Source organism: Mauremys mutica, chromosome 4, assembly GCF_020497125.1.
Source record: "Mauremys mutica isolate MM-2020 ecotype Southern chromosome 4, ASM2049712v1, whole genome shotgun sequence".
NCBI lineage: Eukaryota > Metazoa > Chordata > Testudines > Geoemydidae > Mauremys > Mauremys mutica.
Window position 1 is genome coordinate 60,610,031 of NC_059075.1, and position 23,274 is coordinate 60,633,304.

Genomic DNA, 23,274 nt, shown 5'->3' on the forward strand with positions numbered 1-23,274 from the left:
ATGTAAGTAACAGTAAAGGCAACCAAAGCGAAAACATAACAAATCTAAATCATGCACCTCCGTAAATGAGCCTCCACTAAAAATAAAGTGAAGTCTTCTCAAGGCACACATCATCCACAACATAGATAACTGTCAGAGGAACCCTCCAATGTGATGGCATCAGTTAGGGCTTCCAAACAACTGACCAAGGGAAAAATAATTCCCCCCTCAGTCACAGTTTATGGTGATGCCTGGCTGGCTCCACTGTACAAAGATTGTCCAGTTCTCTGGGATGCTTCAAATACATCCCATAAAGACATTGCTCTCCAGGTGGCTCATGTCATCTGCAGATTTGCCACATTTCTGTGCTGCACCTTCAATATAATCAAATTTTCAACTGGTAATACAAACTGGCAAGTGAAATGGTTAGTTTATGCCAAATTGGTAAATATAAGCCTTGATCCATGCAGGTTGTCTCTCGTGCCTGTGTGGAAGCACGGATGATTCCAATAGTGCTACCTGCATGGATTCAATGGCAAGCCCAGAGTCTCAGAAAACAGCTTCCATCAAAAGAATATGATGGAAGTTTTCAGGGTATTAGCATCTGCCCTTCACACAAATCCTTAAGCTTTCTGTTTCCTCATTGCAGGTAACTGAGAATTGCAGTGAATTTGTGAGAAATAATTCCCATAATACAAGAACTAGGGGTCACCAAATGAAATTAATAGGCAGCAGGTTTAAAACAAATAAAAGGAAGTTCTTCTTCACGCAGCGCACAGTCAACTTGTGGAACTCCTTACCTGAGGAGGTTGTGAAGGCTAGGACTATAACAATGTTTAAAAGGGGACTGGATAAATTCATGGTGGCTAAGTCCATAAATGGCTATTAGCCAGGATGGGTAAGAATGGTGTCCCTAGCCTCTGTTCGTCAGAGGATGGAGATGGATGGCAGGAGAGAGATCACTTGATCATTGCCTGTTAGGTTCACTCCCTCAGGGGCACCTGGCATTGGCCACTGTCGGTAGACAGATACTGGGCTAGATGGACCTTTGGTCTGACCCGGTACGGCCTTTCTTATGTTCTTATGAATACATTTGTGATGACATTAGAAGTTTCAAATAATGGATTGGGAATGAATTCCCTGTGGAAATCCTGAGCTGTTAATGATATAGGTTAGATAAGCATATATGAAAAAAGTAAAGAAGAGCATTCCACAAACCTTTGCAGAATATTATTTCTAGGAACATCTTAATAGATTTCCTTCTTAAAGGTTTTAAGCCCCACCCTTAATAAATACGAAAGCATCAATGATGTCCATGAAGCTTCCTATACACATTCCTCATAAATAATCTACTGACTGCACAAGGAAATCACATGATATAACAACAGGACCTCACCATTAAGTTCAAGAAATATAATTCAAAACTATTTAGAAGGTGTTCATATCCTTCCTTTCAATAAAATTGAAATTCATGACCATAGTCAGCCCTGGAGAAGTTGGATGCAACTCCACTGAAGACAATGGAGCTCTGCCTCCTTATCTTGGTGTTAAATTTTGCTCCTATCTAATTAAAAGGACCCTTTCAACTTAAACATCATACTCTAGCTAAAACTTTACCTACTGATGTTACTGTAACTGAAAATTACAGGAAAAAAGTTATTTCTTGTTAAGTTAAATTTTGTTTAATTGACAACACTTGGTATTTAGTCAATTTCATTGTTCCTGTTCTATAAACTGTCAATTTCCTCTATTGTTTGTGTGGGTCTATAAAACAAAGGAGAAAAAACAGGATGGGGGGGGAAAAAGGGAAACATAATTGCAAAACCACAGAGGTTTAAGGAGACTCATGCAGATTTAGTACCAGAAACTACTTTTAACTCTTTTTTGAAACTAGGGCCAGGGTTTCACCCCACATATTTAAGACAAAAAGCCAGAAAATATAGTACAGTGACTATAGTTGAGATGGTGATCAGTGAACTAGCAAATATTGTCTGTCCTATCAAATACCAGCAACATGACTAAGAATCACAATGCAACAGTATAATAAAACAATTGCCATACTAGGTATTAATAGGAGTATCCCATGCAAGATTAGTCCATACAATTAACAATCAGCTAACTTCCCCATAAAGTTAGCTGGGATGATTTAGTTGGGAATTGGTCCTGCTTTGAGCAGGGGGTTGGACTAGATGACCTCCTGAGGTCCCTTCCAACCCTGATATTCTATGATAAACACTTCTTTAAAATGTAACTTTAAAACTCAAGGAACCAATGCGTTACATAGTGTTCCAAATTAGAGCTCCATACCAGGCCTAGTCTATATATTCTTTTCTCTCACCTCTTCACCCTTTCTCCCCCACCCTCCAATTCAAAGTTTCCTTCCCCCATTCCCTGTGTGTGTGTTGTCCATTTAGACTGCAAGTTCTTCAGGGCAGGGATCTGTTTAAGTCCATCTGTAAAGTACCTAGCAAGTTGGGACCCTTTCTACATAAATAATAAACCACGGTACTAAGTAGGCTTCATAAGGGGGAAATGCAATCATTGTGTGCCACCATGTTTCAAGAGAGGCAAATGAAGAGTTCACAGGAGAATAATGAAGATTATAAAAAATTTGGAATATAACAGAATAATGTTCACTCTAGAGAAAGGAGCAAAGGAAGGCACAGCAACTCCCTACAAATAGGTAAAGAAATGTTATATGACAGGTTCCTGTTATTTTCATTGAGCAGTGAGGACACAACAAGGAATATTGGGCTAAAATGGGAAACAAAGAAGTTACACAATCATCATCAAGGACCTGAGGCAGCTCTAATCTACACCAGGGTCCAGGCAGGCCCCCAGACAGCCCCAGAATGCAAAGGTACCAGAAAGCAGTCCTTGTCCCTTCTCTGAACTGAGCAGCTTTATGTGGAATGCCAAACTGGGCCCAAATGTATCTATTGAGTTTAACTCTTGTGAGTCTGACTAAATACAGTAGGTTTCTTTTGTTTTAATCCTATTTCTTTCTCTATTCTTAATCTTTGTTTTAGAACATTTTAGTCATAGACTGTTGAAACAAATGTTAAGGATGTGATCCAGTAACTAAGTCAGCCTTCTGACGTTTTGGGAGAGGGAGAAAATGGCATCTAGCTTGGAGCACGGGGATGAGTGTCATGACATTAGAACCAAGTGCTGTGGCTTTGCTGAATGAGTGCTATCCAGATACAGCTGTGAATGGAACAGACTCATGAAAAGCCAGTGGCCCATGATGAAGGTATAGTGAACAGAAGCTTACAAACATTCATGAGATTTTAGTGGACATCATAAAGAAAATTATAACAAGCTAGATGTTTTAATAAGTTTTTTTAAACAAGTTACATGCATCACACCTGCCTTCTCTTTGCCCTTCCTATCATCTTGTCATTGTCCACACAAAAAATCTGTCTGGGGATTGGTCCTGCTTTGAGCAGGGGGCTGGACTAGATGATCTCCTGAGGCCCCTTTCAACCCTGAGATTCTATCATTCTCAGAGCTTTCTCGGCAGTAGCTGTTGCCATATGGCACACCATGGTACCTCTCTGCCTCAGGAGCTCATCTCAAAACATCTTCCCCAGTCCCATACTGTGACCTCTTAAAGATCAGCAGAGGCAGAGAGAAATTTGTTCCCTCCCCAGGTTATTTAACCCGTTAAGGTGCTCTAGGGTTTAGCCTCCCACACACAACATGTGACTAACATCTCTGGTCAGTGTTCATGGTGGCGATGAACACGAGTCACTACAGAGGTTGCCACTTTTCTACCGCTGCCCCCCGCACCAGGGGCAGCCCCACACGAGCTTTCCCATCCTGGGGGCAGGGAGAGCGCCCAGGCCGCCTTGTATTTCTGGTAGCGCCCAGCCGCCGTCACCGTGGTGTCAGACCCCGGGGCCGCCACGCGCTGCAGGGAGCGTCCGCCAACTGGGCGGGGGAGCCCGGCGCCCTATGACCCCCCCCGGTCAGGCCCTGACCTCCTTGTCCGAAGCCTTCTCCCCGACCCCCAGCAGGGCGTAGAGGTCCAGCTGCAACAGCTCCTTATCGACCGCCATCTCCGCTACACCCCCACAGCCCAGGGCCTCCGGCCGCCCGCTTCCCCTTGCGCCGCTGGGCCTGGTTATCCCCGCCCCCTCGGCCCCGCACCACTGCCTGCTGGGACATGTAGTCTCTCCAGCCTCCGCCTGACCGCTGGTTCTTAGAGCCCTTCGGGGAAGCGGAACTACAACTACCACAATGCCTCGCGCGGCCCGCGGCCCACCAGGAAGGGCTCTCTCTGGCCAACCGGCAAATCACCGCTCCCGGCAGGCTCTGCGCAGCAGGGGTGTGCGCATTGTCTTGGGGAGTGTAGTTTTTTTATTAAACCATCTCGTTCTGCGGAAGGGGATCGGACGGGTGTAAGGACTACAACTTCCATCGGGCCCTGCGCTGCCATTGCTGGGTTCTTGGCTATCTCGGGTGCTGGTGGGATGTGGGCAGCAAAGTCTCCGAGCCGTAAACTGCAGCGGGAGTATTAACCCCTTCCGCTAGAGTCGGTGATGCGAGGGTCTCGGCAGGTTAGGGTGACCAGACAGCAAGTGTGAAAACTCAGGACAGGGGTGGGGGGTAATAGGAGCCTATATAAGAAAAAGATCCAAAAATCAAGACTGTCGCTATGAAATTGGGTTTGACATCTGGTCACCCCACACAGGTGCTGGGGCAAAAGTGGCTCTGTAGGTGAAAAGCCTTGTGGTTTGGGAGTTGTGCGCTGAGTTGTGTGGGGTTTGCACTGACTCAGCCTCTTGAGTTCAGACTCTTGCTGTGATTACTTGCTGTGGTACAGTATGTGTGTAGTAGTGCAGCTTTCCGTGACACTGATTTGGACTGGGAGTTTCTGGGACCTGGGATTTTTGTCATTTTGTGCATTTGTATGGTGTGGAGCAGTCTATGCTGCCAAATACATAATAGTTTTATGGCAAAATATATTAAAGCAGGACTTAAATCTCTGCTTTGGAAAGGTGGCATCCTAAATATGCAAACTTGTACACTCCAAAGACAAAGAGTTCTGTGGCACCTTACAGACTAACAAACGTATTGGAGCACGAGCTTTCGTGGGTGACTACCCACTTTGTTGGATGTTAGTCTATAAGGTGCCACAGAACTCTTTGCCGCTTTTACAGATCCAGACTAACACGGCTACCCCTCTGATACTCAGCACAAAGACGGTAGATGTTGTTATTGCTGATAGGCTTTGCAGAACAAGGCAAGTTAGACTGGTGGTGATTTGGAGGAGAGGGGGAGCACTTGGTGTGTCTTATCCTAGCTTTAAGCTGTCAGAACAGTCATGTAAGAGAACAGCAAATTATAATGTTATTTATTGTTAACAATAATGCTTTCATTAAAGGGTTGTCTGTAAAAGTTAAACAAGGATCAGATCCTTTCTTCTCTCTCTGCTGAAAGAATCTGGGACTATCATTTCTACAACCAGCTGTGCAGCAAGTAAACTCTGAAATGCCATAATTCATCATCTTCCCCCAACACGCTGCTGCCTCTGAAGGAGAAGAATATTCCAGGACGGCTCTGTCTGGACAAATAGACAGCTTCAGGAGATAAACTATTTCTTTTTGTATATCTGTGAGAGAGTGAGCGTGCGTTCTCCATTAGCACTATGGATAGAAGGTGTTATGGCTGTGCATCCAAGTTTACTCTCTTCAGAAAAGAGGCAAGTCTCTCTTGAACACTAGATACAAGATCTGGCCCTAAAAAGCCAGTTAGGCAGGCAGCTGAGTGAGATTCCTCGTGGCAGTGTTTGATCAATGCCATTTGAAACTCCTTATAGTAACCCCACCTCCCACTCTCCACTTTACATTCTATAGTTCAAACCTGTTGCGCTTCCTTGGCTCTAAGCACATGTTTTTGTGTGTGTCTGTGTTATCCTTAATTGTATATTAATGACACAGACACGTTAACCTGTCTGTGTTTAAAACGTGTAGGAATTGCTATAACACAGCGGTTCTGAAACTGGGGGTTGTGACCCCATTTTAATGGGATCGGCAGGCTCACATTAAACTTGCTGGGAACTGGGGTGGAAGCCAAAGCCCGAGCTTCATTGTCCCGGGCAATGGGACTTGGGCTTTGGCTTCAGCCCTGGGTGGTGGGGCTCAGGCTACAGGCCCCCTGTCCAGGGCTGATGCCCTTGGGCTTTGCCCCCCCTCCCTTACTATACTATGGGAGGAGATGGTATTCCTGACTCCAGCAGGTGATCAGCTTATGTCCTAAAGGCTGATACTCTTATGCTGTTTATTCTAGCTAGTGTAGCTGCAACTACTATTCTTATTCTTACAAATATTTAATTCTCTTTTTAAACTTACAAACAAGCACATATCATATCTCTGAAGTACTTTTGATGTGGAAGTTGCTCCTGCCTGGTGCATATCCAGAGAGATGAAGTGGGTATTCACCCACGAAAGCTCATTCTCCAATACGTCTGTTAGTCTATAAGGTGCCACAGGACTCTTCGCTGAGTTTATATTTTACAGAGTTGTTGCAGCCAGCCAGTGAAACCCTTGTGCTTCCTTGTTTCTTCTCAGTGTGGGTGCAAGAACTGTGGGCGGGCATTCTGCTCAGGCTGCCTTGGGTTCAGCGCCCTTGTTCCCCGTTACGGGAATACTCAGCAGAAGGTGTGCAAGCAGTGTCATGGGGAGCTAAGCAGGTAAGGTGGGAGACTTGGGCACAGTCTGTGTGTTTGTACACTCTGTTGTTGTTTTTTTGTTTCAGCCTCTGGTGTCACGATGCAGATTTTGATCCGCTTCCCTTTTTATAACTCCAGTTTACACAGCCACTTGTATGCCGTCCATAAACTGACATGCCAAACTAGTCCTTTACTGAGCTGTTACCATGTGGCTTTCAGTTCCAAGTGTCCATACAACTGTATAGTACAGGGGTGAGCAAACGTTTTGTCCCGAGGGACACATCTAGAATTTGTATGGTGGGTCATGAATGCTCATGAAATTGAGGTTGGGGTGCAGGAGGAGGTGAGGGTTCTGGCTGGGCATGCGGGCTCCAGAGGGGGGCCAGAAATGAGGCATTCAGGGTGCAGGAGGGGGCTCCAGGCTGGGGCGCAGGGTGGGGGTGAGGGCTCTGGCTAGGGGTGCAGGCTCGGGGGTGGGGCTGGGTATGAGGCGTTTGGGGTATAGAAGAGTGCTCCGGGCTGGGACTGAGGGGTTTGGAGGGCAGGAGGGGGATCAGGGCTGGGGCAGGAGGTCGGGGTGCAGGGGGGTGGCTCAGGGGTGCAGGCTTCGGGCGGCACTTACCTCAAATGGCTCCTGGAAGCAGCAGCATGTCCCCCCTCTGGCTCCTACAAGGAGGCGCAGCTGTCTGCAGGCACCACCCCTGCAGCTCCCATTGGCCACGGTTCCCAGCCAATGGGAGCTGCAGGGGTGGTGCTTGGGACGTGGGCAGTGTGTGGAGCGGAGCCCCTTGGTCGCACCTCAGCGTAGGAGCTGGAAGGGGGACATGCTGCTGCTTCCGGGAGCCACTTGGAGCAGCCCCCAACCCTGCTCCCCAGCTGGAGTACCGGAGCGGGGCAAGCCCCAGACCCCACTCCACAGAGGGAGCTCAAGGGCCGGATTAAAATGGCTGGTGGGCCGGATGCAGCCCGCAGGCTGTAGTTTGCCCACCCCTGGTATAGTATCTGAGCAGCTTGGTAATAAGGTGATTGGAAGTGTTGCCACTAAATCAAAAAACAAACAAAAATAATCCACCTTCACTGTTTCAGAGGCCTAGATGTCATGTATAATCTGAAGATTTAAGGTTTGTGGGATTGATTTTGTTGTAAGAGAAAAAATATTCACAGTCTTCCAGCTTTGAAAGCCTCAGATGCATAGCTGCAGGTTGCATAGTTAAGGACACAAATCAGGACATGCAGAGTTAAGATTAGCATATAATCAGGTATCATAGATCTCTAACTCAATATGTTGTAATATATAATTATAATAGTTTGTATTCTATAACCATTTCTGTAATATAATGTATAATCATTGTTTACATTTTAAAACATTTACGTCATATACTTTTGTATTTTGAAAGTGATGTAAGGCACATCTCTTTCCCAAGGCTTCCCACTGATTGTGAGCTAGGAGAACCCAGAGCCTTCATCTCCAAGTCTCTTTCCATTCGTTGCCTCTTTCTAACTGCAAGCTGCCACAGAGAGTGGTATCTGTGCTCCTCTTATTGTGGAATACTGATGACACATTTTAAACAAAGTAAATTTTGCCCAGGTACTACGGCGATGAGTGCCTTAGCAATGTGCATCAATAATTTCTCTAGATTTGAAAGATAGAGGATTTGCGGTTGTAGTATTATCTGGACATCTGTCTGAGGTCTGTGTTTTACAGTTGAGATGTTTATGTTTTTGCTTTCCAGAGGAGTGTCTCAGACTAGTACAGCTAGATGGTCTCCACCAGAGAACTACAAAAAGTGAGTTTTGCTAATTAGTCCAGCCCATTTGAATCTTTAGATGGATATTCTTTTGGTTCTTGGCCTCTCTGTTGAGACTGCCAACAAGAAGGTGGGCTTGTGACATGGACCCGTCTCTGCTTGGAACTGGACTGAGAACAGCAGCTCTTTCAGTTAGGTCACCAAACAGCCACCTCATGGTAATAACTTTTGGCTGCTATAGACCATGGCTGAATTCAGACCTGTGATCTAGAACTGAAAGGTTCCATGTTTCATTACTAGTCATCCAGTCTACTTTTTGACCATTTTATATTGGTGCTGCTGTGAGAGGAATGGTTCTCCTTAGTCCTTGGGAGGATTTCTGCTTCCCCAGTCCCTAATCCATCCTAGCAAAGTCAGGAGCAGGAATAAAGGAGTTTTCGATATTCTGTCCTATATAATCTTTCCCTAAATAGCATGTTTGTAGAGGAGCTTGCAGAAGATGCCTTCATAATTCTTGTTCTAAGCACCTGCTCCAAGTTATGCTTGTTTTTTCCCTTGTCACAGGCGTGTAGCAGCTCTTGAGGCCAAGCAGAACCAGCCGACGGGTCCGCAGAAAGGCCCTGTGAAACCCCAAGGTGGGGCAGGCTCCAGATATCAGGGGCTGTCAAAGGAGGATCGAGCTATTGCAGAGAGGCTGGAGAGGCTCAAGGAGGAAACAAAGCCCAGTGAGTTTCATAGTACGGTGGAGGCTTCCTGCATCTGAGCAGAGGTTCCGTTGCTGCTGATGAACTGTACAAATATCAGGGGTGGACTGCACAGTCACAACAGTCGGTGCATTATAGACTAGCCTCCAGTCATGGAAGCTGGTGGGAGAAAGCTGCCCATGGGAGCCAGGTCCTGCCCATTCTATCAGAGCAGTGGATACCTGGGCCCCATTCCCTGGGCTGCTCCTCTCCAGCGCACACATTTTGCTGCCTTGGACCTCTGCTTTCTCACTGATTTGCCTAGTGCAGTCCTTATCTTGCATGTCTTGACACAGTGAAATAAGCTGCTTGTTTACATCTGTCCTGGGCATGTCCCTGTGCAGGATAACATGGTAATGATAGGAACAAAGTGAAACAGGGGACTGCGCACGGTGCTGTTACTGTGTGGCCAAACTGTTGTGCAGAGGTCACACGTGGGAATGCTTTGACTGAAGTACTGGGTCTTGCCAAGGCCAATGCAGGGCTCCATGGGACTACACTTTGCCCATTCCTGCTTCCAGGAACAAACAAAGGAAAGCTGACTTCAGTAGGCAGTTCTAGGATGCTTGAATGGGAAATGGCAGCAATGGACTGTCTGGCTCCAAAGTGGGAGGTGGAACATGCGTTTCACTTTCACTCCCAGTTAGTTTGATGCTGCAAACTTCATGGCTGGGAGATGTACAGGGGAGGAGGCAGTGGCTAGAATTAAGTGGTGGATGATAGCATTAGACCAATGCCCTAATCATTTCAAGGTACATGAGTCACACAGTAGCAGGACCCTTGTATGTGGACATAGTAACTGAGTCGCAGTGCAGTTTTTATTGGAAGAGACCCCCTTTTTGGAAGAACACATTACAGCAATCGAGAGTTTTAAGCAAACCACAAGGGATGTTGGTTATGGCTCTGGCCAATTATTCCTGGCTGTGATCAGTGAAGTTAGGGAGGCTTTTCTTAGCTGTCCAGGGCCCCATTCTCAAAAGAAAAATATATTCCAAGACACTAAAACTATAAAAGCCATTTGCTTGCTGTAAACAACAGAGTTGGTCTGAATTGCAGAGTCTGTCCCGTCTCAAGCTGAGATAGAATCTAGGCTTGCAGCACTGAAGGATGACCCCAGCAAACCCATTCCATCCACACAGGAAATGGAAGAACGTCTGGCTGCCCTGCAGGGAAGAGCCCTTCCATCCAAAACTCCCAGACCGGTAAGATCCCCTGGTCTCCTTGTGTCAGTTCTTGCCAGTTTCTCTAGCTGAGCTCTCCCAGCAGTTGTAGTGTCCCAAGAGATTTCAGAGGCATATCAGGCCCTTCCTCCTGCTTCATCGATTCATGTCCACCTGGCTGCTTCAGAAATATACTTACTAGCTGCCAGCTTGTGGTGTAAGAGTCCATTGTCACGCTCCAGAAATGAACTAAGGGTACGTGTTCTTCAGCTTGATGAGGACTCAGAGATGTGAGGCAGTGCCACAAATGGCCCACCAAATGATTCTTAGTTTAGTGCTAGAAGCTGTTGGGAAAGGAGCCTCCCTCCCTGAAATTCAGGTGAGACTTTAACGGTTAGGCTGTTAGCTGTTTTATGTGGGTGGACCTGGCTTGAGGGGGAGCATTGTCTGGAGGTTAGAACCTGGCGCTGGGAGTCAAGAGTTCAGGATTCTAGTCCCAGCTCTGCCATCAGCTTGCTTTGTAACTTTGAGAAGAAATCTGTGGCCTGATTTTCAGAAGTGCTGAGAACACACAACTCCCATTGAAGTCAGTGAGATCTGGGGGTGCTCCCCATCTCTGAATATCGAGCTATTAACCTCTCTCTGCTGTATTTTTTCCATCTATACTTGCCTACTTCTGAAGGTTGATGTGATGTTCACTAGTGCTTTTAGATTCTTGCTTGAAAAATGACATATCAGCTCAAGGGATTCTTATTAAATAACGAAGTGATCAAATGAATGGCAACTTAAAAAGAACAGATTAATAATAACTAATTTGGAGTGAGACAAGAAAATATTTCCTCTTGAACTGTGGTAAATACGAGACTATGCTAGAAGTTCACCTGTCAAAAGAAAACAAACTTTTATGAACTCATCAATGAAGATAAAACATGGCTTCTGTGTAGAGAGATGTCAGAAATGCCTTCCAAGAGTGTGGCACAACATCCCAAACAGTGAACAGAGCGCCAAATGTTTAAAACAGTATTTACATTGAGACACAGCTGGGTCACGTTTAACCCCAAATTTAGGTGGGTGTTTGTGTGTATGTTTAAAAAAAAAAATCCAAAACTGAAGTAGGACATTTTCAAAAGTTTCCATAACTTAACCAAAATAAAAATAAACACTCCTCTACAATATTGACAGCTCAAATGTTGTAGCCCAGTGATAGAACACACACACTTGAAAGTGAAACTGAGCAGGAATTAAAGTGAAACTGGTTAGCATTCATCGCAAACGTTCATTGCATACTGAGAGAAATGCAAAATAGATTATTAACAATGTCAAGTGTTCTTTAAAACATAAATGTGGGTATTTTTAAAAACAAACCTTATTTTTAACTGGACAGGTTCCCCTTCCCCTTAATGATCCATATAAAATGTAGTGGACTATTTCACTATATCTATAGGGTATTTACATTTTACAGCCAAGATTTTCTAAAAATTGGTACTAACTTTAGGCTTCTAAATCCATATCTAGCTGTAAGTGGCCTGATTTTTCAAAGCTATCTATTTATCTTAGGCACTTATATGTCCTCTATCACTGCCGTTTCTTTAATGTATTTATCCTCACAGCACCTCTGGGAGGAAGGGAAGTGTGATTATCATAATTTTACAGGGGAAACAAAGGCTCAGGGAGATTAAAGGCTTGTCTACATGTAAAACACAAAGGCAGTACAGCTTTGCCGCTGCAACTCTTCATTGTAGACACTACCTAAACTGACGAGGGATTCTCCTTTTGGCACAGGTAATCTGGCTCCTGAGAAGTGGTAGCTAGGTTGATAGAAGAATTCTTCTGTCAGCCTAGCACCATCTATACTGGGACTTAGATTGGCTTCACTGTCCCTCCCAGGGCTGTGGTTTTTTCACACCCTTGAGCGATATAGTTATGCTGAGCTAATTTTCTAGGGTAGACCAGGCATAAGTGACTTGCTCATGGTCACACAGGAAGTCTGTGGTGGAGCAGGGGAACTGAACCCATCTTTCTAAATCTCAGTTTAGGTCCTAGCCACACTTTCTCCTTTTTCAAAACAATTTCCACTGACTTATATGGGAGCTGCTGCATGGTTGCCAAACAGTTGTGAAAATTGGACCACTTATTCTGGTGCCTAAGTGTTGGGCCCAGTGTCACAGTAAGAATCAGTATCAGAGCTGGGATTAGATCGCATCAGTTCCTGGCTCCCAGTTCTGTGCTTGGATTAGCTGGTTGACTTCAGTAGAAACTGTGCATGCTCAACATCTCTGAAAATCAGGCCCAAAGCACCTCAAGTTGGGCACCCAGAAATTTAGGCACCTAGCATTAGTGGATGCTTTTGGAAATGTTGGTCCCAATTAGGATAGTCTCATAATTGGTTACACAATTTTTCAGATTTTTCAATTTGTCTCCTTCCATCGCCTGTTTAACACTCTCCTACAGCTTTCTCCCATGCACCCTCTCTGTTTTTCCAGGTGCACCAGCCCCCTGATACCAGAACCCAAGTTCAACAGTCGGATGACCTGTTGACCCAGCTGGCTGAGGAAGTTGCCATTGATGAGAGTTATAGTCCAGGAGCCCAGCCTCAAGGTATTTGTTATCATTGGCCTCAAACAGTTTTTCTTAAGGACACTACATACACCGTGATGTAGTAGCAAATTTTTTTTTTAAGTACATCAGAAGCAGGCAGCCTGCTAAATCACCAGTGGGGCCACTGGACGATCAAGGTGCTAAAGGAGCACTCAAAGACGATAAGGCCATTGCAGAGAAACTAAATTAATTCTTTGCATCGGTCTTCATGGCTGAGGATGTGAGGGAGATTCCCAAACCTGAGCCATTCTTTTTAGGTGACAGATCTGAGGAACTGTCCCAGGTTGAGGTATCATCAGAGGAGGTTTTGGAACAAATTCATAAATTAAACAGTAATAAGTCACCAGGACCAGCTAGTATTCACCCAAGAGTTCTGAAGGAATTCAAATGTGAAATTGCAGAACTACTAACTGTAATCTGTAACCTATCATTTAAATCAGCTTCTGTACTAGATGACTGGAGGATAGCTAATGTGACGCCAATTTTTAAAAAGTGCTCTAGAGGTGATCCCGGCAATTACAGGCCTGCAAGCCTGACTTCAGTACCGGGCAAACTGATTGAAACTATAATAAAGAATAATATTGTCAGACATATAGATGAACATAATTTGTTGAGGAAGAGTCAACATGGTTTTAATAAAGGGAAACCATGCCTCACCAATCTACTAGAATTATTTGAGGGGGGGTTAAGAAGCATGTAGACCAAGGGGATCCAGTGGATATAGTGTATTTAGATTTTCAGAAAGCCTTTGAGAAGGTCCCTCACCAAAGGTTCTTATGCAAAGTAAGCTGCCATGGGATAAGAGGGAAGGTGCTCTCATGGATTGGTAACTGGTTAAAAGATAGGAAACAAAGGGTAGGTATAAATGGTCAGTTTTCAGAATGGTGAGAGGTAAATAGAGGTGTCCCTCAGGGGTCTGCACTGGACCCAGTACTATTCAACATATTCATAAATGATCTGGAAAAGGGGTAAACAGTGAGGTGGCAAAATTTGCAGATGATACAAAATTACTAAAGATAGTTAAGACCCATGCAGACTGCGAAGAGCTACAAAAGAATATTTCAAAACTGGGTGACTGGGCAACAAAATGGCAGATTAAATTTAATGTTGATTAAAAACAAAGTAATGCACATTGGAAAGCATAATCCCAACTATTCATATGAAATGATGGGGTCTAAATTAGCTGTTACCACTCAAGAAAGAGATCTTGGAGTCATTGTGGATTGTTCTCTTAAAACATCCACTCAATGTGCAGCGGCAGTCAAAAAAGCAAACAGAATGCTGGGAATAATTAAGAAAGTGATACATAATAGGACAGAAAATATCATGTTGCCTCTATATAAATCCATGGTACGCCCGCGTCTTGAATACTGTGTGTAAATGTGGTCACCCCATCTCAATGAAGATATATTGGAATTGGAAAAGGTTCAGAAAAGGGAACAAAAATTATTAGGGGTATGGAACGGCTTCCATATTAGGAGAGATTAATAAGACTGGGACTTTTCAGCTTGGAAAAGAGATGGCTAAGGAGAGATATGATTGAGGTCTATAAAATTATGACTAGTGTAGAGAAAGTAGATAAGGAATTATGCTTTACTACTTCTCATAACACAAGAACTAGAGGTCACCAAATGAAATTAATAGGCAGCAGGTTTAAAACAAATAAAAGGAAGTATTTCTTCACACAATGCCCAGTCAACCTATGGAACTCCTTGCCAGAGGATATTGTGAAGGCCAAGACCATAACAGGGTTCAGAAAAGAACTAGATAAATTAATGGAGGATAGGTCCATCAATGGCTATTAGCCAGGATGGGCAGGAATGGTTTCCCTAGCCTCTGTTTGCCAGAAGCTGGGAATGAGTGACAGGGGATGGATCACTTGATGATTACCTGTTCTGTTCATTCCCTCTGGGGCACCTGGTACTGGCCATTGTCGGGAGACAGGGTACTGGCTAGATGGACCTTTGGTCTGACCCAGTAGGGCCATTTTTATGTTCTTATATGTGTTATAATGAGAAGGAAGTAGGTACCTCCCAAAACACCAGGATTAAAAGTGTGCCAGGTATCCTGCCTTATCCCTACCTCCCCCTTACCAACACACAATGTTGACCAAGAGCAGCAGCCCAGACCTATGTTGATTTGCCATTGTCCCAGCCGGTTTGGTTACGTTTCCCTTTTCAATGGTAATATTGTTGGATTATTTTTCTCTATTTTTTATGGTAGCCCAGTCTGGGGAGGAACAATTTTTAGAATTTCCAGTCCTTCCGTGTTCTATTAGATGGTTCACATGGTAGTAGTAAGATCTTGGGACACTAGTCTGGCCAGAGCCATGCCCAACATCCCCTGTGGTTTGCTTAAAACTCTCTTGATTGCTGTAATGTGTAATTCTGAAAAGGGTGTCTTCTTCCATGGGACCCCAATAAAAACTGCACTGTGACTCCGTTACTATGCCCACATACAAGGGTCCTTCTACTGTGTGACTCATTTACCTTGAAACTCATCAGTACTTTTAGCTATGGAAAAGAGAGAGCTGTGCAGCAGAACAGCAGACATCTCCACAGTATGAGACAAGAGTTCTGTTACTCTTAGTCCATTCTTTTAATGGCATGGGCTCCTTGAAAATTCAACTCCCCATGCCGAGCACATGGGCCTGGAGAGGGTTGCCATTGTAACACCTACATGCTCTGTCTGGCTGTGTTCCAGCTGTTAATACCCAGACCCTGAATGATCTCAATCGGAGAAGTGAGGGCGGCATCAGCACTGCTGATCTCGACCCAAAACAGCTGGAGGAGGAGAAGAATAAATTTCTGGCAGAGGCTGCTGCTGAGCTGAGGGAGGAGAACACTAGGGAGGAGAAAATCCTAGAAGTTGCAAAGAAACTGGCAGCACTCAGAGGCCAGGACCCCGAGAAAGGTGAGTAATAGGAAGAAACACTAGGTTGTACTGAGGAAGAACAGGACAGTGTTAGCTTGGTGATAGCGTCTCTTTGTCATTCTGGGAGAAGTTGGAGCTTTTACATGAAGATTAACCTCCATTTAGCAATGGGAAGACATTACAGCTGGAGGGAATCACATCTTTACTAGAAATGGATGGTCCTTTGATGACAGGATTTGGGGTCCAGTTGTTAAGTGTATGGAGTAGTCCAGGATTATGAAAACTTGGGGTTGAGGCCCACTAGGGGTGAAGCTGTGTGGATGAACTCCCTTTGCCCCATACCCAACCCAACAGCTAATTCTAACTTGCCAAGACTTGTTTAATTATGCCCCTTTAAATGCATTTTTTTCCTTCCTTCACCCCCAATTTTTGGAAAAAAATGTTCTCTCTCTTCCAACCTGACCCATCCCAAAAGGAGATGCCGGTGTGCATTCCCTTCAGTGTACCATTTGCTTTGCAAAACCCAGTACTGGGTCGAGGGTTGTGATGCAAGATCAAATTCAACTCCCCATGCCGAGCACAGACAGCGTCCCTTGAGATGTGAAATGGCAACAGGTGCTATTCTGGTGTAGCTCACTGTAGCCTCATAACTTTCCACTCCTCTTGCAGTTACTCTGGAAGACTATAAGCTCCCTGACAGTGATGAGGAGCTGACGGAGGAAGAAGCCATTCAGCGAGTCCTAAAACAGGTCAGGAACAGCTGTTGGGACTCCGCTTGCTTTCCTCTTAAATAATCCTAGCATTTTTATTACGTATTTAGTGTGCAATGACCCTGTCGTCTGTCTCTGGGGCAGGGTCTTGCTCTCTCAGATCTTTCACATCTAAAGCTAACTGCACCTCAAAGTGATTAGCAGAGCAGTTCTGTAGCCCAGCTGGCTAAGGTTGCAGACTATGTTCTGTCATTGTGTGCATATGACTTGCCCTTTCTTGGTTCCTTCCTGTGTGGATATGTGACTTCCCTGTCTCGAGAGCCCCATGTATCTCTGGAGTTTGCCACAGAACGTAAGTCCTGATAGCCATGGAGTACGCAGTCTCTTGTGTTTTTTCCCTTTCATGCACACATTCTTTCTTTCTCTCTCTCTCTCATCCCTTTTCTCTCTTGATTGCTACTCATCTGATGTCCCTGCCCCTAGGCAGGAGATGATGTAGTGCAGCTTGCTTTATAAAGGCAGTTCTCCCTCCCTGCAGACCTCTCAGCTATAACATTTGGGCTTCTCTAGAGAATTTGGTGATTAAGGGAGGGGAAAGAAGTTTTGCTCCAGGAGAGAGGCTCATGTAGGAGTTTGAAACAAAAGACTTCTTGCTTTCTTTTGTTCCCAGCTCACTGAGGAAGCAGCTCTAGATGAAGCAAGTGGCTTCAACATCCCTGCCGATCAGGCCACCCACCCAGCAACCTCACAGCAGAACACAGCCAAGAAAGCAAAGCTAAAGGTCCGTGAGCCAGTCGAGCCCTCTTGAAATGACCTGTTCCAGTTCCTGATACAACGCAGCTCTGTGTAACTCAAATCTCAGTCCTGCTCTGAGGCTGCCTTACAGTGGTATTTACTGTACTCTAAGTTCCCAAAACCAGAGCATGGCGAAGAGCTACCAACCTGCTTTCCCTAGGTTGGCAGGCTGAGGAGGTGAATGGCTCAACCGGCTTTTCCAAGGCCAGCCAACACTGACTGTACTTTGCGTCTCCCCCCTGCTGGCCAGCTTTAACAGGGCTCTCTATCTGGAGCATGGCTCCTTGAAAACCAGCCATCTGCAAGACTGGATGGCACCCTCTGCAATCAGAGGACCTGGTCAGTATATAGGCAGCAAGGAAGATACAAAAGAAGGGATTCCTAACCCCTCAGTGTAATTACACAGAACATAAGCTACAGTCTACTACTAGAGAGCCTGATCCTGCACTGCTGAGGTCAATGGGAGATTTTCCACTGGCTTCAATGGGTATAGGATTAGGTCTGTAAAGAGCAGTAGTAATCAAGTGCCTGTGTTCTTTTATAATGTCAGTGCAGGGAATTAGTTAAAGGATGCCATATATTGATGGCTATTCCAGCCTGTAACACAGCAGCATGCACACGATCTCTGTTACATGTCAGAAGAATCAAATGAATCTGTGATCTCCATGTAATTGAAATGTCTGTCCTCAGTGAGAAAACATCTTTAATTACAGATGTTATCAACGTGTCAGTGTTAAAGCTTTCTGACCCTGACCTTTCACGATCATTAGTGTGAATGTAATTATATTATTATAAAAACAAACATCATTAGGGCTGGGCCAAATTTTTTTGACCAAAAGATTTTGCAGATTTGTCTCATGTGCCAAATAGTTTTGGTTGGGGAAAAAAGAAAAATGCTCAGAAAATTGAAAAGTTTAGTTTTCTGACACTTTCAAAATGAAATGGTTTGATTTTTTTTTATTCAAAACAATTTTTTTTAGAAATTTCCTTCAATTTTATTAAAAAAAAATAAAAACATTAAACCTCTAAATCTAAACCAAAGTTTTTGTTTCAGGTAAAATTAAACATTTAATTCAACCTGAAACAAGATTGTTTTCAACATTTTGGTTTTGCTAAAATGTTCAAAAGAATTTCGCTTTGGATCAACCTGATACAATTTAAAAGAATAAATAAATTCGGAACTGCCACCAAACAGAAAAATCAGTTATTCACCCAGCTCCATTTATTGTTTTGCTGGGAAACAGTTTTTGCAATCTTTGAAGAATGTTCTGACACTTTCTCCAAATAGATATGTGGCTTCTGGAGTGCTAAGCTTCTACCTGTGACTCTTTTATCACCATAAAAGAGACAAAGTAAGTGGGGTAATATCTTTTATCAAACCAACTTCTTTTGGTGAAAGAGAGAAGCTTTCAAGCTCCGCAGAGCTCTTCTTCAGGTGTCTCTCACGAACAGAAGTTGGTCCGATAAAAGATATTACCTCATCCACCTTGTCTCTCTCATATCCTGAGAACAACATGGCTACAACAACACTGTTATCACCACAAGGGCAGTATAAATCTAAGGAGACTGATGGTCTTGTAGTTAAAGCATTGCACTTGGGAGATTTTGAGTTCCATTCCAAGCGCTACCACAGAATTCCTGTGACCCTGGTTAAGTCACAGAGCCTCTCTCTGTCTCGATTCCCCATCTACAAAGTGGAGAGAGAGTAATACTTCCTTTCCCCCACCCCTTGTCTGTCTGGGCTGTTTAGATTGTAAGCTCTTTACAGCAGGGATTGTCTCTTCTTGCCTGTACAGTGCCTTGCCCAGTGAGATCCTGACTGGGGCCTCCAAGCATTGCCATAACACAGATAATAACTGTAGGTGGGTGTTGGTGACATCAAACAAGCAGGAGAAGCTGTCTGCCTATCACAAAGATAAAAGCACATGCAATCTGGGTGGGAGCATTTATTTTTTAGTTAGAGAATTAGGTAAATGCGTGTGCAAACAAGTGCTTGGACTCCAGGCAAGCTTGCTGTGCAGAGTTTGGTGTCTGCAAAGGTTGGACACCCTTGATGTAAAGACACTGAAGTAGTATATGTGTAATTATGACCAGCATATATTAGAACCAGGGTAGACAACCTATGGCACAGGTGCCAAAGGCAGCACGCGAGGTGATTTTCAGTGGCACTCACACTGCCTGGGTCCTGGCCACCGGTCTGGGGGGCTCTGCATTTTAATTTAATTTTAAATGACGCTTCTTAAACATTTTAAAATCCTTATTTACTTTACATAGAACAATAGTTTAGTTATATATTATAGACTTATAGAAAGAGACCTTCTAAAAACATTAAAATATATTACTGGCATGCAAAACCTTAAATTAGAGTGAATAAATGAAGACTCGGCACACCACTTCTGAAAGGTTGCCGATCCCGGTATTAGAATGTAAGTGCTGTATGTCTCTGTTCTGGACAGAATCACACTGTAAAAACCCTCCCCAGTTGCTGTCCCAGGTGAGACGATCCTCACCCAGCACAGTTCAGTCTAATTATCCTAAATTATCCCAATCTGACCCCTGATTTTTATTTATCTGATTTATTCCTGTATTAGATCCAAGCTCCAACTGCCACAGCTAGTGCTAAGAAACCCATCCCAATTGCTAAGGCAGAAGACAGTGATGAGGAGGAGTTACCATGGTGCTGTATCTGCAACGAAAATGCCACATTGCGCTGCCATGACTGCGATGATGATCTCTACTGCCAGCGATGCTTCCGGTAACTGTGATAACGCCTTTTGGCTAGAGATACCCATCAAGATGAAACCTAGTTCTCCATGCCAAGTTAGAATAACAGAAGTGTAGGACTAGAAGGGACCTCAAGAGGTCATCTAGTCCAGTCCCCTGCACTCATGGCAGGACTAAGTATTATCTAGACCATTTCTGACAGGTGTTTGTCTAACCTGTTCTTAAAACTCCAATGACTGAGATTCCACAGCCTCCCTAGGCAATTTATTCCAGTGCTTAACCACCTGGATAGTTAATTTTACCTCATGTCCAACCTAAACTGCCCTTGCTGCAATTTAAGCCCATTGCTTCTTGTCCTATCCTCAAAGGTTAAGGAGAACAATTTTTCTCCCTCCTCCTTGTAAGAACTCTTTATGTTGCATGGTTTAGTGGGTGTTTCTTCTACTAAACGGAAGAGAAGGAGAAATTTGAGATGCTCAAGAGTCAGATTGTTACCTCGCCCTTTCAGGAAATAGTTTTATAGCACCATTAATTTACACTAGCTAGCATGGAAGTACAAGCACTATCATCATGCTTCAGGGCATAAACTGGGATCAGGAAACAATGTTCCTTTCGTACTATAGTAGTGCATGCTCTAGGTGTATCATGGTGAGGATGTTATGCCTTTTTCTGAAGCAAGTTACACTAGCCACTGCTGAAGACAAGATGTGCGAGACCATTGTTCAGGTTTGGAGATGACTGTGGTTTGTTAATGACCTTGAAGGATGGGTCAGAACAGAACAGACTCACTGGCAGAGAGATCAGCTAGGAGGAAAGTGTGGGATCTACAAGGATAGAACCGTGGCCTTAGACTATGTAAAATTTCCTTTTTTTTTTTTTTCCAATCTGGTGATTCCTGAAGCACTTGAAATTGGAGAGTCTTCGTATTTTATGTACCAAAGGCTTCTAGCTCTGTCGAGCAATGCAATAGTTGCAATTTTAACTTTTAAACACCTAAGGCTTTTGCATTCTGGCAGCATGTTATAAATCTCTGGTTTAAGAAGTTATTTCCCTTCAGTGCAAGACTGTTCTGTCTTGGCTTCTAATTTTATTTTCATCATTATTTCTCTTTCTAAAGCACTGGAGTTGCTTGATTTCCAAGGGTAGTGTTGTATGGACACTGACTAACTTGAAGTGTGAAACAGAAACCAGATGGTAGATTGAGAAGATCTCTGATGTTCATTCTGTCATTTCATGGCCTGTTGATGGTTCTGCAGAAACCAGTGCAATGGAGGGGGTGGTGAGAGTGAATATATTAAAATAATAAGGACATGCCTAACTGGTAATGCTAAATAAGTTTAAGGAGAAACACATCAGCCAGATAACGGAGCAGTAAGAGGCAGAGATGAGAAAAGCAGCAGAGTGGCAGGGTATTAAATTAAGTCAGCTGTACGCTGAAGATCAGGGTTTGTGTCTTCAGTCAATAAATAACCCTTCCTGCCTGAAATTGAGCAGAAATTAATTGAGCAGGGATTTTGCCCTCTGCAATTCATTTGCAGTGCCATATGCAACAGATTATAATCACAGCTCTTATTACATGCCTCTTACCCACTGTCCTGAGAATGCAGCAAAGAGTCTTGTGGCACCTTATAAACTAACAGACGTATTGGAGCATGAGCCATCTGACAAAGTGGGTATTCACCCACGAAAGCTCATGCTCTAATACGTCTGTTAGTCTATAAGGTGCCACAGGACTCTTTGCTGCTTTTACAGATCCAGACTAACACAGCTACTCCTCTGATACTTGTCCTGAGAATGTATCACTAATTACATGAACATGAATATTTCAGAAAGACCCGTTGTCATTTCTCTCTCCAGAAGTCAGAGGACAGAATGAAGTTTTCTGAATTAGCAGGCAGTCTTCCTCTTCATAAAGAACTTTCCAGGGCGATGTTAAAAAAAAAAAACTCAGCTGTCAGTCTTGATAAAGCCAATGGTGGCCCAAGAGAGAACTCCTCGGTTAGTCAAAAGTATCGGTGGGGATTGTCTCTTGCTTGCATTAGCTGGATGAGGCTCTGTGCAGCTGCTACTGCTGGGTAGGCTGGTCTGCACAACCTACCTTCAATTCTTGTTTGCCTTTCAGGGAAGGCCATGATGAGTTTGACCGGAAGGAGCACTGCACATCTAGCTTTCGTCCTCCTTGTAAGCAGAAATGAGTCCTTGAGCTGTGAAAAGGGAAGAAGATGCAAAACAGAGATACAGAGGGAGTTGTCAAGATGGGAAGAGTCCACGAGGGCATGTGCTTGCTACCAAAACAGAGGATCTTTTGAACAATTTGAGGAACCTCTGTAATTCCAGAGAAGCTTGGTGAAAATGTGACTCCCCTCCCCAAGCATAGCCAGGGAAACATGGCTGGGAATGAAGTGCATGCTCTGCATACATGAGCGTTTAAGCCAGTGGAACATTAGAAAATGGATGAGTTGATATAAATGTAAATAGCATGAGTTTAAAACAGGGGGCATTTGGATGATGGTAAAGCTAGGGAAAGAGCATGAATTTAAGCCATTGTGAGGCTGCGTGATGAATAATTTCCTGCTTTTGCTAATAATTTACACATTTTGTTCAAAAAAGATGACAAGGCAAGTTAAATTAAGAAAAGATAAAATTCTTCATGGCTTGATCAGATAGGTGATAAGAATCTCTGAAGTGTAATAAAGGAATGTGTGTAGGGAAAGCTCTTGAGAATTTCTGAAATTATTTTACAGGGTGTCATCCTGCAGTCATGCCCTGTGACCTCAGTTCTAATGCCAGATGGATCAAAAAATGAAATGAAAGGCCTTGCTATTTTTTGACATACTCTGGCTGGATGTGAGAGGACATGAGGTGACCTAAAACTGTAGTATTGCGTTGCTGGGGGCTTGCTAAACAGCAGCTGTGTTCTTCCCCAGTAGTGGCTGCATTTTATTGGTGGATGATGTCATTTCTGTATCTGAAAAGCATTCTGGAGTCCGTCAGGATGGAAGGTGCTTTATAAATGTAAAATACTAATAATGAGCTGAATTCTGTTGTCAAATAGGTATGTGAGAATTCTGTTGAAGTCAATGAGAGTTGTACACATTTGTCTGAGAGCAGAATTTGGCCTGATATAATTATTAGAATCACTGGTAGACTAAATATACTACCCACTGCTATCTCCACTTCCCCCACATATTTCTGTTCCTATGAATGAATACATTAAATGGAGCTCTATTCTTGCCCATCTCTGGTGCCTGTCCTGGTGCACATCAC

The 23,274-nt window shown here is 44.0% G+C and overlaps 1 protein-coding gene across 2 annotated transcripts; it reads left to right on the forward strand.

Moving 5' to 3' along the window:
• Positions 1 to 4,412: 4,412 nt before the first annotated feature.
• On the forward strand, positions 4,413 to 22,719 carry ZFYVE19 (zinc finger FYVE-type containing 19). Of its 2 annotated transcripts, none has more exons than XM_045016688.1 (12): positions 4,413 to 4,541; positions 5,369 to 5,686; positions 6,555 to 6,676; positions 8,389 to 8,442; positions 8,968 to 9,128; positions 10,203 to 10,348; positions 12,790 to 12,904; positions 15,608 to 15,817; positions 16,448 to 16,527; positions 17,159 to 17,269; positions 19,875 to 20,038; positions 22,130 to 22,719. In XM_045016688.1, exons 2-12 carry the CDS (start codon positions 5,633 to 5,635, stop codon positions 22,200 to 22,202), a joined length of 1,290 nt encoding a protein of 429 aa, XP_044872623.1. In that variant the 5' UTR covers positions 4,413 to 4,541; positions 5,369 to 5,632; the 3' UTR covers positions 22,203 to 22,719. The 2 variants fall into 2 exon arrangements, with proteins under 2 accessions (XP_044872623.1, XP_044872624.1); XM_045016689.1 differs by having other exon boundaries at positions 5,425 to 5,686.
• Positions 22,720 to 23,274: the final 555 nt, after the last annotated feature.

What these genes read in the sequence shown, in the direction of transcription:
- ZFYVE19 (XM_045016688.1), top strand. Translation starts at nt 5,633, where the DNA reads ATGGATAGAAGGTGTTATGGCTGTGCATCCAAGTTTACTCTCTTCAGA. An exon ending in CCACCAGAGAACTACAAAAA is followed by an intron (nt 8,443 to 8,967) that starts GTGAGTTTTGCT and finishes CCCTTGTCACAG; the next exon opens with GCGTGTAGCAGCTCTTGAGG. An exon ending in CATCCAAAACTCCCAGACCG is followed by an intron (nt 10,349 to 12,789) that starts GTAAGATCCCCT and finishes CTGTTTTTCCAG; the next exon opens with GTGCACCAGCCCCCTGATAC.